Here is a 15,902-nt window from a genome sequence, read left to right as displayed (position 1 = left end):
AGGAGGAAAGGGAGTTGCTGAAGATGGGATACGAGGCACTGCTGAGTGGGGATACTATCATCTAGCTTTTTGTTTTTTTTTTTTTTTTTATTTTTCATTTTGTTGTCGGTGAATAGGAGAGGGAAGGGAGCAGAAGGAATAGAATGAATAGAATGAGGAATCCAATATGGGTGTCTTTGTTGCCTTGCTGCCGTAGTGCCGGAGTGCCTTGCTGCCGTGCTGCCTTGTCGCCAGGAACGTGCGGCCGCCCCCGTGCCGCCCAAAACGGACTAGCGCCGCCCTGGCTCCCAGCGTTTCTCTCATTCCGTCACTTCGTCTCCTCTCCGTCTCTCCCTCTCTCTGCCGCTCTCACTTTGGCTTCATCTTCACTCCCCCTTCTTCCCTCCCATTGTCCCGTCATTCTGTTGATCCCCCTTATGCCTCCTTTGGTACCATGATCCTATTGTCCCCCGTGGATCTCGTCCACATCTCTCAGTGATCCCTCCACTCTTGTCCTCTCCTCCCCCCCTCCCTCCCTCCCCCCGCAACAAATAAACACCCCCCCCGCTTATAGCTTGATGCTGGCGTAGCGGATCTCCTCTTCCCTCTCGCCTCCTACTCCATTCTCACCGCTTCTACGGTCCAATCCACCATGATGCAGTGGACCTCCATCGTGCAGAAAGCCCAGTCTTTCATCGATCCTGCCAACTTCACCCTTCCGTCCCTCTCCACCTCCGATCGCAATCCGTCCAAGGCGTCCCTCTTCCGTCAGCAATTTCGCCTGCCGGACTCCCAGAACCCCCTGCAGGAGATCACCGCCGATTTGATCCTGCCGGTCCCGCATACCGCAGAACAGTCGCGTCCCCGCCCAGGCAACCGATACACCGGTCGCCTGCACCTCTCCGAGCGCTTCATTTGTTTCTCCACCCAACCGACGAGCTTCCTGCCCGGTGCCACGCACGCACATTCGACCCACTGGGCGGGCCCCACCAATGGCGCAGGTCCGGCGGGCAATGGCTTCACCATCCCGTTGTCCGCCATCCGCCGTGTGGAGCGCCTCAACAGCGTGAGCCATGTCTTCTCCCTCGCCCTGACCACCTGGAACGGCGCCCTGGGCAAGCAGCCCGCCGGCGTCTTCGTGCCCCAGCGCTTCACCTTGCAGCTGGATGGAAGCAGGCAGGCCTGCGAACGCTTCTGTGACGGGTTGAAGAAGGGTCTGCGCGAGGGCATGAAGGAGATTGAGAATCTGCGCGTGGTGGTGAACGACTGCTATTCCGAATTTCTCGTGACGGCCGTGAAATCCAAGGATCCGTCGGGGGAAAACGCCGAGAGCCGCCCGCCCCCGGATGCGGGGCTGGGTATGTTGTTTCGCTATCCCGGGGATGCGCGTAAACTTCGCGATCGGAGCAAGATGCGTCTCTGGGGGGAATATTTCCGAGGTACTTCTTCTCCTGCTGGCCCCCTCTCGCCTCGTGGTTGTGTGGCGTTTGTCTTCCCTGTCTAATCTGAGCAGAGAACGGCCGCAATGCGACGCTCATTCGGCAACCCACCTTTCACAAGCTGATCCGAGTCGGCCTGCCGAATCGCCTCCGCGGCGAGGTCTGGGAGATCAGCTCGGGATCCCTTTACTTGCGCCTGCGGTCCCCCCGGCTCTACACCGACACCCTGTCCAAGTTTTCCGGACAGGAATCCCTGGCCATCGACGAGATTGAGAAGGACCTGAACCGCAGTCTGCCCGAGTATGCTGGCTTCCAGAGCGAGGAGGGCATCGGCCGCCTGCGCCGCGTCCTCACGGCCTACAGCTGGATCAACGCCGAGATCGGCTACTGTCAGGCCATGAACATCGTCGTGGCCGCCCTGCTGATCTACATGTCCGAGGCCCAGGCCTTCTTCCTCCTCTCCGTCCTGTGCGACCGGCTGCTGCCGGGCTACTACTCCACCACGATGTACGGCACCCTCCTCGACCAGAAGGTGTTCGAGTCGCTCGTCGAGCGCACCATGCCAGTCCTGTGGGACCACCTCAACAAGACCGACGTCCAGCTGTCCGTCGTCTCACTGCCCTGGTTCCTCTCCCTCTATATCAACTCCATGCCCCTCGTCTTCGCCTTCCGCGTGCTCGACGTCTTCTTCCTCGAGGGGCCCAAGGTGCTCTTCCAAGTCGGCCTGGCCATCCTGCGCGTCAACGGCGAGGAGCTGCTGGAGGTCCAGGACGACGGCTCCTTCATCTCCGTCCTCAAGTCGTACTTCTCGCGCCTTGACGAGTCCGCCCACCCACGGTCCGAGAACCCCAAGCTACGCGCGATCACCCGCTTCCAGGAGCTCATGGTCGTCGCCTTCAAGGAGTTCGCCGGCATCACCCACGCCACCGTCACCGAGGAGCGCGACAAGCACAAGGACGCCGTGCTCGACAACATCGAGAGTTTCGCCAAGCGCACCTCCATCCGGAACCTGGGCCCCGACAGCAAGAAGCTGAGCATGGACGACCTCGGCGTCATCTATGACCGCTTCTACGAGATCCTCTACGACCGCCAGCAGCGTGAGCGCGTCCGGGAAGAGGAGCTGCGCCGCCTAGAGAAGCGCCGCGCCGAGCGCACCTCCACTCTGGGCCCGCCCGCCGACCACGAGGTCGGCCGCGTCGGTCTGGGTCCCAGCCCCTCGCACATGGACTACGAGGGCTTCCGCGAGTTCCTTGCCGCCACGGCCAAGTGGGCCTTAGGGGACTCTCCCGGGCCCTCGCGCTCCCCCTCGGGCGCAAGCTCGGGTGCCGCCGGCTGGCGGGGCTTCGGCCGCTCGCCGTCCCCCGGCCGGCCCGCGCCCGCCGACCACGAGTTCATGCGGCGGCTGTATCGCAAGTGGGCGACGGACCCGGACGAGGGTCTCAGCCTCCAGAACGTGGTCCATGGCCTGGCGCGCCTCAAGGGCCCGCGCGACATCATGAACAACATCCAGTACTTCTTCACCCTGTACGACGACCGTGGCAACGGCACCGTCGACCGTGAGGGCATCTTGCGCATGTCCGAGGCCCTGCTGTTCCTGTCCCGCCGTGGCTTCGACGGGACCATCACACCGACGCAGACGCTGGACGAGTTCGGCCACCCCGACCGTGACGCCCAGCCATCCGAGCCTCTGAGCACGGACGAGCGTTTCCTGGGGAGCGTCAGCGCCTTCATCCGCCGGTGCTTCGAGTACGCCGACCCCAGCACCCCGGGGGGCTCCCCCGGGGCCACCCCCAGCATCCCCGCCGACGAGACAGCTGACAAGCTGGCGTCCGTCCGCATTGGCGACGACGACGACGGCTCGGGAGACCTGTTGGACGTCGGGGACGAGGCCACGCCGGCCCACCACCGCAAGGCGTCAGAATCCGCCAACCCGGCGCTCGACCCCAACAACCCCCTGCACATCACGCTCCCGACCTTCCGCATGGTCATCCTGGCCGACGAGCTGCTGGAGCAGTTCTTCGACGCGTTCTTTCCGCGGTCGTTCCGCCTGTCGGTCGACTCGCACCCGGCCGTCACCGCCGCCTCGACGCTGTCGTCCAATCTTACCACGTTCTCCAACATCAACGTGCCGCGCCCCGGTCTCGGTGCAGGCGCGGGCGCCTCCGTCGGGGGCGCCTCGGGCGGCATCGTGCCCCCAGGTCGCGGTCTCCGCGGCGTGCTGGACAACATCGTCACGGACGGCATCCGCATGGCCGCGGAAGTTAAGAAGCGCATGGACGAGGCGCAGCGCGACATGGAGCGCAACGCAGTCGCGCGGGGCGACGACGACGAAGACGAAGACGATGAAGACGAGTCGGCGCCCCTCACGACACCATCGGCCTCCACCCCCACCACCGTTGGCGGCATGTCCAACTGGGGTGCCGGCGCCTACGAAGCCGACCGCGACCTCCTCGAGGGCGCCGAGGTCCTCAGCGTGCGCGAGAAAGATGCCGCTTCCCTGCTGGATGAAACCCCGGAGGGCGGATTGGGGAACGGGCCCAGCGAGGCGAAACAATCTCCGTCGAGTGACGAGAATCGTCGTCCGGCCTCGTCTTCACCACATGATTCCCACGCGACCGATAAGGACGAACATGTCGTCAGTAAGGTGGAGTTCGACTCGTAGTTCTAGGAACCTTTGACCGATCATCCACCTGTCCATCATCAACCTAAACTCTTTCACCCGCGGACAGCACGGTGTGGTGTCCCACCCATTTTTTTCTCTTCTCTCTCACAGTCTACATCTATCTATCCCAGGGATTTAGACCGATTTCCTGTAAACTATACATACATCCATATATTTCCTTATACAGATCGACCCTCCGACACTCACTCATCCACATCCACCAACCCATCAATCGGTCAATCCCATGCGGCGGATTGTTTATTCTTGGCTCGGCGTTATAGATCTTTTTCCTTGAATGTGTTTACTACTGTGCGGATCTGAATTAAATTATTTACTTAGACTAGGAGATATCTACTGTAGATTGTGATTGTAGGTGGGCGAGTGGCCCTTCCTGGCGTAGGTACATTGGGGGTGATAACTGACAATTATGGTTTTTATTGGTTGTTAATTCGACCTGATCTCTCGGCATTCGTTGTAGATAGTAATCGGTGGGTGGTAGTCTCTTCAAGTAAGGACCTGATGTGATGTTACAGGACATTGTCAAGTAAGGTAGTCTCTACAGCATTGTATGATTATGTACATGGAGTATATTGCGGTTTCATCATGACACGAGGTCTTGGCCCCTCCTCATCTGTACGGGGTCTTTCTATGCTAGACGGGTTTGCAAAACATGATCAAAATACATTCATCCAGTGATATCGAATGGAGATGGAGAATAGGAGAGGTAGAAAGTGGTTGGGGTATAATATGCACATCAAGTCATCACCAAAACCAACACCACGCTTGATCGCCTCACTTCATTGTAAAATTAAAAAAAGAAAAAAACAAAATAGAAAGAAAAAGGCGGGCATCAGTCCTTTTGTCCCTCGTTCTCGATTAATTCGAGGATGATTAGACTGCGCTCGAACTCCGGATGCTGCATGCTGATCTTGACGGTGCGACCGCTATTGGCTAGCGCGGGACCGTTGGATAAGCCACTAGACAGGTTGACCATCCCCCCGGAGGGCATAGGGATGCTGTTGGCGCCAGAACCTGGGAGACTGCTGCCGTCGTCCAGACAGACGACGCCGTGGCCCGGGATGACCTGGCGCAGGCGGCCATTCATGGCGTTCCGAACCTCGACAAAGTCGTCATCGAATAGTAGCAGGAACCGGCCGTACAGACAGGCCGAGTTCGCGCGGCCGACGAACTCCATCACCACGCTGCGGGAGATGTCGCCGTGCTTGTTCACGTAGACGGCGCAATCGGTGTAGACGACGAGGAACTCGCTGTCGCTGAGCCGGAACATGCCCAGCGGCCGCAGACCGGTGATCCGCTGCGCGATGCTCTGCAGCTGAGCCTGCGCCTCGGGCGCCTCGGTACGGAAGTCCGGCACCGACCAAGTCTGCTTCTTGTCGATGGTCAGGATCTCGATACCGCGGTGGGTGGAAATGGCTAGCGACGAGTGGAACATGTTGATCCCATAGCTTTCGGCGGGGATGTAAAACTCGTCGTACTCGCGGAAGAAGTCGGTCTGCGCGCGGCGCGACGTGAAGAAGCGGCTGCGGCTGGACGCCGACTTCTGGAGGACCGGCTCCAGCACCTTGAAAGTCGACGACAGGCCATCCCGCTTCTTGTACATTACCAGTGTGCGGTCCTTCATGTGGCCCGCCGCGAAGAAGCCAACCTCGCGGGCCCCGGACAGTTTCTGCGGCGCCCGACGGGCCGAATCCGCCGTGGTCTGTGAAGCCACCCCGCTCGGCGGACAGACCACGTCCAGGTGATACGCGATCAGGGACTTGTCGGCAATGAGGAGGAACAGGTTGAACTCCTCGAAAACGGTGATTTGGGTGACACGGATGACGGGGATGACCTGGGAAAGGTTAGATGAAATTCAGAGACATGGGAAGGGGCGGGGAGGCAAGACGTACGCGAGTCCAACCTCGCGGATCGTCGTAGGCGGAGAGGTAGACGCCATAGTCAGTACCGATAGCGCACATGCGGCGTCCGGGGGGTTGCTCGAAGACGGTGGCGCAGTGGACGGTGGTACGGCAAACGGGGGGCGGGCGTGGCCGGCCGGCGGGGTAGCGGCGCTCGACCTCGCGGATGGCACGGTCCAGCGGGGTGCCAGTGATGGCGACGCCGCGGGTGGGCATGGAATGGTCCGAGGGGGCAAAGGCGGTGTCGGCTAGCACGCGCAGACGGAAGGGCTCGGCATTCTGGGCGAAGAGCGCGGCGGCGTGGCGGGTCTTGGCCTCGACAATCTTCTCGCACCAGTCGCGGCGATCTCGGGCGGAGGCCGCGTAGAGGACATAGCTGCCGTTGACGCCCAGATGCTTGATCTTGAAGGGGTAGAGGACCTTGTCGTCCTTGGAGCTCTCGAGCACGGTGGCGGGTACGAGGGTGTGGCCCCCGCCGCTGCTGCCGCTGCCGCTGCCGCCCCCGCTGCCTCCGACGAGCGGGGCCATGGCGCCGGCGCCGAGGCCCTGGGGCTGGGTGACGGTGGTGACACCACGGACGGAGGACTTAACGACGGGGTCGTCGGTGGTACTCTCGAGAGCGAGCAGGTCCATGGGGATGGGCAACTTAGAGACGTCGTAGCACTCGTGGCGGACGGTGCGGGAGCGCTTGGCCAGGACCAGGTAGTGGTCGAAGAGGATGGCGTGGCAGTCAACGAGGAAGCGGGTGCGGGTGCCTGGGCGCTGCAGGTCGCCGCGGTGGATGACCTCGCGGCCGAGGTGCTCGAGGTGCAGCTCGACCTCCTTGCGCATATCCGGGCGCAATTGCAGACGCGCGCCCAGCTCCATCAAGTCGACCTTCCGGGCGGTCTCACCGACCTTATGATCACAGTCGAGGGCGACGAGGCGGATCTCCTCGATGGCCTGGGCCAGGTTCGCCTTCTCCTCCGAGTCGCGGACCATGTTCTTGTGGACAGTGGTCAGCAGCAGGGTGTAGCGCTGGATCCGGGTGATGGGGGCCTTAAGGTAGGTGTCCCAGCTGAGGCGGTTGGAGCGCTTGTGATCGCGAGCCTGGCCGAGGAAAGCGCGGAAGGCGACGTTGCGGTCGGCCTCGCGGCGCACTAGGTAGCTGGCGTGGGGGAAGGTGGCGGCGTAGTCGACGTAGACGGCGCGGGCCTTGCGGATCCACTCGCGGAAGAGGTCACTGAAGCCGGCGATGAAGGGGCCCTGCTCCTTCTGACGGTACTTGAGCTGGGCCAGCAGGTGGTCCTCGTTGACGCGCTTAACGGCGTCGACGCGGCCGAAGACGTCCTGCAGGAACTTGGGGAGGCGCTTGGTGGGGAGGAGAGGCGGCTGCATGGCGCGCAGTTGGTCGCGGTAGAGCTCTCGCAGGACGTCGAGTTGGGCGATGAAGGCGTCCTCGGTGGTGACGATCTCATGCAGGTTGTTCTGGCGGTCGATCTCCTTGCGCGGGTGGGCCTCCCAGACCTCCTTAGGGACGCGGTAGAAGGTCACCCAGTCCGCAGCCTTCTCCTGGGCCGCCATGGGCTGGGCCCGCAGGTTGACCTTCTTAAGGGTGCGCATGCAGTGGTGGGCGTAGCAACGGCCGTAGGCGCCCTCGGGGGCGAACTCGTGCAGACGCGGAGCGTAACAGCCGGTGCCGGTGATGGGGACGAGCACACCCGACAGGGTGCCAGGGCCGAACTTGACCCACTCCTCGTCGGGGACCAGGGCGCCAGCGGCGCGCATGCCGGCGACGACGCGGGCAGCGAGCGTCTCGGCGTCGGCGACGTTCATGGTGGGGACCTTGTGGGTGAAGAGGGCGACGAGGGCGTCCACGACGGCCTGCTGGCGCAGGTCGGTCTCATCCTCGCACAACTCGCGGATCCAGGCGAGGACGGCGCTGACGGCCCAAGGCTCGGCGCAGCGGCGGAAGTGATCGGAAGAGAGCTTGGCGAGGTTGGGCCGCTTGCGGCGGCCGGCGGGGATGGTGGGTAAGTCGAGGGCCACGGCGGGGGGGGTGGGGGCCGCGTCGGCGGGGGTAGCGGGCGCAACGTACTCAGGGGACGGTAGGGTGTGGCGGGCGGTGGTGGGGTCCTGGGGGTTGGGCAAGGGCTTGTAGCGGGCGCGGTCGGCATCGGTCTTGGAGCGGGTGGGAGTTTCGGCGCGCGGTGCGATGGGGTGCGTGGAGAGGGACGAGGATCGCGGCACCTGCGAGGGGCTAGCGACCTCGGCGGGATCCCCGGTCGTCACCACAGGCGACGAGGCCGGCAGGTCTATCGGCAGGGGGCGGCGGTAGGTGCCCGCCGGGACCAGGTGGGCGAGCACGCCAGGAGCGGGCTCGACAGGGGCGGGCGGCAGGGGGCGCATGCCCGGGTGGAAGAACAGGTCCTCGGGCCCACTATCCCCGGCGTCGGAGCCGGCGCCCGCACTACCGGCGGGCGACCAGGCCGTCTCCGCTTCTTCTTCCTCCCCCTCCTCTCCCTCCTCCACCTCGTCCTCTTCCTCGTCCTCGTCCTCGTCGTGGGCCTCGTCGGCTGGGTGGTCGCCGGCACGCCGGCCGTAGGCGGTAGGGTCGGCGAGGCCGCCGGTGCCGCCATAATCGACGCGGGCTTGGTACGGGGTGAAGGCGGGAAAGAAGGCGGGGGGGTCGGCGGGGTAGTCGTAATCGTTGGAGTCGTCGGAGTCGGTGGGCGCCGCCGGCGTCGGAGACCCGGCGGCGGCAGCGGCGCGACCTGAGGAGTGGGACCCGTGGGCACTGCGCAGGGAGGCCGGGGCGCCGGCGTCGGTGTCGCGGCGGGCTCGACGCTCAGCCAGGGCGCGGTCCTCCTCGTCGGCCATCTGCATCATAGCGAGGCCGGCGGCGGCCTCTGCGTCGCTGTCATCGCTGTAGGCGTCATAATTGACGTATTGGCCGGTTCCCGTAGAGATGTTGCCGTTGGTGTGGGTGTGCGTCTCGTCCGGGGTCAGGTCGGTGAGCGCGTCGTCGTCGTGGTTATTGTGGTCGTCACTGGCCCCGCGGGATTCCTGCACGGCGGCCTCGACTTCCCGCATCAGATCGTCGTAGGCAGCGGGCGGCGGGCCCCCATCGCGATCTTCGGCGACGGGCGGGCCGGGCAGGGGCCTGGCTTGCGGGTGACGTGTCAGGGTGTCGGTGCGCCGCGGGGGAAGGGGCGGGGTGGGCAGAGCGCGGCCGGAGCCGACGCGTGGAAGGCTCCCCCGTTTGGCGGCGGGGTCCTCCACGGGTGCGGCATGTACGGGGGGCGGTGGAGGGTGGTCCTCGATGGGATGTTCAGCCCAGCGTGGGGATTGGGGGCCGTATGTGATGGGGGTGGCGGCGGACCGGGGTGTGACGGGGGGCGGGGAGACGCCGTATGGGGTCCCGGGGGCAGCGACGCCGTAAACACCGCGACCGCCATAGGGGTGATCCGGCCCGCGCGGGGGCGGAGGCGGCGGCAGGGGTTGCGTGGGGGACAGCGGGGTCTGGGGATAAGGCAGGCTGGGCGGGCGCGGGAGGAAGGCGGGGGCGCCAGTGGCCTGGTAGGCGGCGGGGTTGTAGGGCGGATGGTGGTGGGCGGGACCGGTGTAAGCGAGGGGACTATAGCCCAGGGAGGTCGGGGTGGCGGTCGGGGTGGGGTACTGTTGGGGGTTGTAAGGGGAGGAGGACGAGGCGGCGGACGCGGTGTACTGATAATGGTGGGAGGAGGAGGAAGAGGAGGCCGGATGCTGATAGACGGGAGCGTGGGTAGACGCCCGTGGACGCACGCGCGGCGGGGATCTGGGGCCGTAGCCACCGTCGGGACGTGGCAGCTGCAAGTCGGCATCATCGCCCTCGTTGTAGCTGGGCATGCGTCGCAAGGGGGTGTAGCCGTTGGGGGGACCGTTCTGGTAGTGGCCGTTTTGGTAGGGGCCCTCTTGGTAGGGGCCCTCTCGATAGTGAGCCATGACGGCTCACGGGTCGACGGTCGATGGGAAATGACGGGGAGGACCGGGGAGAGAGTGTGTGCGCGTGTGAGTGGGTCCTAGGGAGGGTGGAGGGTCTAAGGAGAGGTAAGGCCGGTGGTAGAGAAGCCACGCGGGAAGATGTGGTACGCCAACGTCGGAGGAGGGGGGAGGTGAACAGACGAGGGTTAAGAGGGGAGAAGAGGAAGAGAGAGGGAAGAGAGAGTGTGTGGATGAGAAATGAGGCTGAGGCTCGACCCAAGCAACCCCAAGCGGCCAAGCCACGCGGAGGGGAAAAGTGGAGACAGTGACGGCGATGGGTCAGGGGGAGAGCATTGGCCCTGAGGAGGAGGATGGACGATATAAATCGATTGAAAGAGATCTGGGATTCAAATCCGAATCAGGGTGACATCCTAGAGAGGCAAAGTCAGCTTGACGGAACGGTGCATGGTGGGCAGTAGCCAGGACAACGCGCTCACAGTACATGGTCGGACGGGGCAGGGATCAATCCTGGCGGGAAGGGATCCACTGGGAAGTCATCGTGGAATGTTGGAGATGACGTGATATGATGGTAGGATTGAGATGGACGATGGAGATGAAAGGAGGAGAAAATGAAGCCGAAGTTAAAGTGAGAAAAGGAGAAAACGAAAAAGAAAAGAAGATGAGGTTGACGCCTGGAATCTCAGGTGGTGATGGACACCTGTGGACACCTGTGGACACCTGAGGATGGGGTTTGGTTGACACCTGAGTTAAGTATGCCTCAGGCAGCCAGGTCCTTAGGCCATCACAGCCCCAGGCAGACAACATACCTCAGGCTCTCTCCAACCACGTCGACCTCGGCATCGACGTTTTATATCAACTTCAACTTCACTTCATCAATCCTCCTATCGTCCTCGATCTATATCTATCTATGTAAGGTCATATACGCCCTGTTGGTCTGATTTCCCTTGATCCATCTCCCCGTCGGACGACTATATATTTTTACAGGACCGTCATGACTACCACCATTTATCTCCTGCACCCGAAACAGAAGATGAAACGTATCAAACCCGATCAAAGAGATATATTACACCTCTCTCGATAATTTCTTCTTAGATATCTCATCTTCAACCTCAGAGAGGCTCCACTGATGATATCGTTCACATTCCACCCATATCCCTGCCACGGGGATCGGACAGACCAGGACCTCGTTCTTCCTCGACATCATTCATCCCAGCGTCAATCTTCGTACGATCCCCATGGATTATCTCCCTAACTGACCGACAGGGATGAGATCCCTCAGTCATCTCGCCTTCCTGATTATCTTGACCCTCCTGCACCCCGCAACCGCGGAGCATCCTCCGCCCTGGAATGGCTCCACCACTCTCGTCCCCTATGTCGTCGACCCGCTCCCGCTAGGCTCCGTCCGCCCCCAGGGCTGGCTCGCCGACCAGCTCGCCCTCATGGCCGATGGACTCCCCGGCCATGAGCACGATTTCTACCGATATGTCCGCGACAGCGTCTGGGTCGGTGGCGCCGACGAGTACAGCGACGCCCACGAAGCCCTGCCCTACTGGCTCAACGGTCTCGTACCCCTGGCCGCTTTGACCGACAGCCCCCGCCTCTGGAACCAGGCCCGCAACGTCTCCGATGCCGTCCTTGATCGCCAGCAGTCCGATGGCTGGCTGGGTTCCGAGCCCGCCGACGGTCCCCGCGACCTCTGGGGCCGCTTCCCCCTGGTCCTGGCCCTGACCCAGCTCGCCGAGGCCGACCCCGACCGCGCGCCTCGCATCCGAGACGCTTTGCACCGCTTCGTTGCCTGCACCCATACAATGCTGGCCGACAACTACCGCGGGTACATCTCCTCGGGCGACGATGACCCTCGCGGCTTCATGGACGTCTGGGGCCCGCGCGGCCGACCTGATGCTCTCACTGCAGTGGCTCACCACCCACGACCCCCGCAACGGCACTGAGACGCACCGTCTGTTCGACTGTATGTACTGGCTGCAGCGCGGATTTCACGATTGGACCCAGTGGTACACCAACGGCGTCTACCTCGACACCCTTTCCGCCGATCAAGTCAACCAGAACGGCCCCTTCGAGCACGGCGTCAACATCGCCCAGGGGTGGAAGTACGCCGCCTTCGTGCGCCGCTTCTCCCATAACGACGGCCTGGCCGATAGCGCTCGCCGCGCCGTCCGCTGGACCCTGGAATCCCACGGTACCCCGTCAGGATCCATTATCGCCGACGAACGCCTCTCCGGCCGCAGCCCCACGCGCGGCACGGAGTTCTGCACCGTCGTCGAGGCCCTTTTTCCCCTCGCTTACCTGCACCGCGCCCTGCGCACCCCCGGCCTGGCCGACGCCACCGAGTGCGTGGCCTTCAACGCCCTCCCCGTCATGGCCCTGCCCGACTGGTGGGCCCACCAGTACGTCGCCCAGACTAACCAACCCATCTCCCACGTCCTCGACAACTCCCCTTTCTCCAACATCGGCACCGATGGCCAAATCTATGGCCTTGAACCGCACTACCCCTATTGCACCGTCAACCATCCACAGGGATACCCCGAATACGTGGCCGGGTCGTGGGGGCGCGTCGGCCGCCGCGGCATCGCCCACGCTCTGCTGGGCCCCACACGCGTTCAAACAAGACTGGAGACGGCGTCGCCGTTGACATAGTCTGCGACACAGCCTACCCCTTCTCGCCCGAGCTAACCTACACCGTGCAGGCCGACGGGCCGGCCGATATTCTCGTGCGCATCTCGGAGTGGTCGGCACCGCGCGACACTCGGGTGACGGTGGATGAGCGGTCGGCGGAATCTGCCCAGCCGGATCCCGCCACCGGCCTGCACACGATCCCCGTGGACGCTGGCAAGACACGGGTCGAGGTGCGCCTGGCGCCGACAGTGCGCGTGGAGCAGCGTGCCAACGACACGGTGTCGCTCTTCCACGGCACACTGCTGTACGCTAACCCCGTGGGATTCAACGACACGACGACGCTGGATCCCTCGTACCCGGAGGGGACGGCGCCGGAGCAGGTGCGCAACCACGCCCTGCAGCCGACGGGGCAGTGGGCGTACGCCGTGGACCCGAGCACGGCGCGATACGAGGGACTGGACAAGGATGGAGGGAGCCTCCCAGACCTGTTGTGGACGACGGGTGCGCCCACGGCAATTATAGTGACGGTGTGTCGGATTGACTGGCCCATGCAGGACGGCTTCGCGTCTAACCCGCCGTTGGGGGAGAGTCGGCGCTGCGTAGAGGTGCGGCTGGTGCCGTATGGGAGTGCCAAATTGCACATGGCGGAGTTGCCCGTGATGGAGCAGTCGTCTTAGTTTGTGCTGGCATGTCCACCTTCTGTGCAGTATTGAAGATATCCTCATCGCATTCGAGTTAGGGCTAGGGGTCGTCAGGTGACTGATCTTGCATCTACCATATCTTCTATATAGTCTACATCTTAGTACCATCAGCAATCGAAATTGAAGCAGATTTCAACACCTATTTTCGTGTTTAATAGCCATGTCTGTCTAGTCCTGCCTGGACCTTGAGACATGCCGAGGCAGCGAGGCTGACGTCGCGGACCCATTCGAGCGGTGGTCGACCCACTCACTGTTCAATAATCAATTCAGTATGATATCCGATATTCACTTATACATCTTCTCATGAACTGACACACGGTACAAATTTCACTGTTCAAAGGATACTTCAGCATTCATAGTTGATAATCTTGATCATTCACCTTTTATAGATCATTTGTATAAATGAAACCCAGGAGAACTTCATCCTTGGCCTCCCTGATCCATTATCCTAATAATCCGAGTGGGTCCAGTCGGGGGTCGGCATGGAGCGAGATCCACTCAAAAAAACATCAAATATCGGATGAGATTGGAATCCCTGAATCCCTGAACCCTGGTCCTACCCACACTGTGTCGGCATCATGCATGACCACGACCAGCATGATCCTCCTTTCTCCGGCGTGTCCGTGGAGGATCCCGGGCTCGTCGAGCTCGATCGCATCGAGACGGCCCGTCTGCAACAGCAGGCCACCGTCGGCTCGATGCGCAATCGCATTCCGCGCGAGCAGTGGCTGCCCCTGGGTGCCGGCAAGCCCTACCCCCCCGAGCTACCCAACTCGGAGGACTACGTGGTGGAATTTGAGGGCGTCGACGACCCTCTGCACCCGCAGAATTGGCCCATGCCGAAGCGGTAATACATCTCCTTCGACCATTCCAGTCCGGACATACTGATACGGGCCATGTAGGATTCTGATCGGCTCCCTCCTCACGTTCGGCGCCCTCGTTACCTCCTACTCCAGCGCCATCTTCGCCACCGCCTCCCCCGGCGTGATGGAGGAGTTCGGCTTCGGGTCTGAGGTCGCCGCCCTCGGGACGACGCTGTATGTGCTAGGCTTCTCAGCCGGGCCGACGGTGTGGGCACCGGCGTCGGAGCTAATCGGCCGTCGCTGGCCGCTGCTGATTGCCATGTTCGGGTTCGATATCTTCTCCATCGCAACGGCCGTAGCCAAGGACACGCAGACCCTGTTCCTGGCCCGGTTCTTCTCGGGCTTCTGTGCCGCCAGCATCATCGCCCTCGTGCCCGCCAGTCTGTCGGACCTGTTCAAGAGCCACCACCGCGGCGTTGCCATAGCCATGTACACCATGGCCGTCTTCCTTGGGCCCTTCACGGCGCCCTTCATCGGCGGCTTCACCGCCGCCAGCGACCTCGGCTGGCGTTGGACGCTGTACGTGCCCGCAATCGTCGGCTTTGCCAGCCTGGGCCTTATGCTGCTCTTCTGTCCCGAAACGTACGCGCCCACTGTGCTTGTCCACAAGGCGGCCGTCTTGCGCCGCCAGACCCGCAACTGGGGCATCCACGCGCGCCAGGACGAGCTCGAGCTCGACTGGCACCAGCTGGTCACTAAGAACCTGGCCCGTCCGTTCCGCATCCTTTTCACCGAGCCAATCGCCTTGCTGTTGACGCTGTATATGTCCTTCATCTATGGTCTGTCCTATGCCCTTCTTCAAGCATACCCCATCGTCTTCCGCGACATCTACCGCATGCCTGCTGGGGTCAGCGGCCTACCTTTCATTGGCCTGATTATCGGCGAGATGGCAGGCTGTGCGTTTGTCTTGTCCGGGGGCCGGTCCTATCAGCGGAAGCTCGAGGCGAACGGGTTCATAACTGTGCCGGAATGGCGTCTGCCGCCGTGTATCGTGGGGGGTATTGTTTTTGCGGGGGGGTTGTTCTGGTATATCATCCTCCTATCCTCATACAACGTACATATGTTAACTGTTATAGGTTTGGATGGACCGGCTATTCCCACTCCATCCACTGGATGGCACCCACAGCGTCCGGCGTGCTAATCGGTTTCGGCCTGACCACCATCTTTATGCAATGCTTCAACTACATCCTAGACACGTACTCCCACTTGTAGGTTCCCTGATCTCACTTACATCCTACAACCTTCCTAACCAGAGATAGTGCCGCCTCCGCCTTCGCAGCAAACACCATGATGCGCTCCATAGTCGCCGCCTGCTTCCCTTTGTTCACCGAACAGATGTTCCACAACTTGGGCATCCAGTGGGCGGCTACACTGCTGGGCTGTATTGCCGTCGCGATGATCCCTATTCCGATCTTGTTTTACCTCTTTGGGGGCCGGATCCGCGCGATGAGTCGTCTGGCGCCGGTGGATCCGGCGGGGAAGAGTGTTTAGACCGATGACGGTATATAGTAATGCCTCAATTAATAGAATAACCGTACGCCCTCTCTACCACATAGATATCCCAAATTACATCAGACTAGCCGTTTTTTTCTCTCAATTTCACGTCAGTATTTGTTATCATTGTCCCAATCACGCCAACGCCCAGCTCGTATACAGACAACCATCTCGACCCGATACACCATTCCAATCTCAGCCGACCGAATCTTGCAACATTCCAATAACTAAGCATGGGAGATCCATGT

General features: G+C 62.1%; 4 protein-coding genes across 4 annotated transcripts; 3 read left to right on the top strand and 1 right to left on the bottom strand.

The window, feature by feature from the left end:
• Positions 1 to 363: 363 nt before the first annotated feature.
• On the top strand, positions 364 to 4,395 carry BDW47DRAFT_134952 (GTPase-activating protein). The gene is made up of 2 exons (XM_024818207.1): positions 364 to 1,418; positions 1,493 to 4,395. The coding sequence occupies exons 1-2, from the start codon at positions 632 to 634 to the stop codon at positions 4,078 to 4,080; spliced, it is 3,375 nt and encodes a 1,124-aa protein (XP_024667733.1). The 5' UTR covers positions 364 to 631; the 3' UTR covers positions 4,081 to 4,395.
• A 290-nt stretch (positions 4,396 to 4,685) lies between these two features.
• BDW47DRAFT_134948 (putative Rho guanyl nucleotide exchange factor) lies at positions 4,686 to 10,160 on the bottom strand. Its single transcript, XM_024818206.1, has 2 exons — positions 5,991 to 10,160; positions 4,686 to 5,932 (listed from the first exon to the last, which is right to left on the bottom strand). The coding sequence occupies exons 1-2, from the start codon at positions 9,960 to 9,962 to the stop codon at positions 4,931 to 4,933; spliced, it is 4,974 nt and encodes a 1,657-aa protein (XP_024667732.1). The 5' UTR covers positions 9,963 to 10,160; the 3' UTR covers positions 4,686 to 4,930.
• Positions 10,161 to 10,717: 557 nt separating this feature from the next.
• On the top strand, positions 10,718 to 13,273 carry BDW47DRAFT_134944 (uncharacterized protein; the record flags this gene model as incomplete). Its single annotated transcript, XM_024818205.1, has 3 exons — positions 10,718 to 11,836; positions 11,877 to 12,533; positions 12,590 to 13,273. The coding sequence occupies exons 1-3, from the start codon at positions 11,228 to 11,230 to the stop codon at positions 13,271 to 13,273; spliced, it is 1,950 nt and encodes a 649-aa protein (XP_024667731.1). The 5' UTR covers positions 10,718 to 11,227.
• Positions 13,274 to 13,875: 602 nt separating this feature from the next.
• BDW47DRAFT_129711 (MFS transporter) lies at positions 13,876 to 15,651 on the top strand (the record flags this gene model as incomplete). Its single annotated transcript, XM_024817025.1, has 4 exons — positions 13,876 to 14,144; positions 14,200 to 15,186; positions 15,237 to 15,368; positions 15,420 to 15,651. 4 exons carry the CDS (start codon positions 13,876 to 13,878, stop codon positions 15,649 to 15,651), a joined length of 1,620 nt encoding a protein of 539 aa, XP_024667730.1.
• Positions 15,652 to 15,902: the final 251 nt, after the last annotated feature.

Source organism: Aspergillus candidus, assembly GCF_002847045.1.
Source record: "Aspergillus candidus strain CBS 102.13 unplaced genomic scaffold BDW47scaffold_81, whole genome shotgun sequence".
NCBI lineage: Eukaryota > Fungi > Ascomycota > Eurotiomycetes > Eurotiales > Aspergillaceae > Aspergillus > Aspergillus candidus.
The sequence above is the reverse complement of the archived record's forward strand: the minus strand, read 5'-3'. Positions and strand labels throughout refer to the sequence as shown.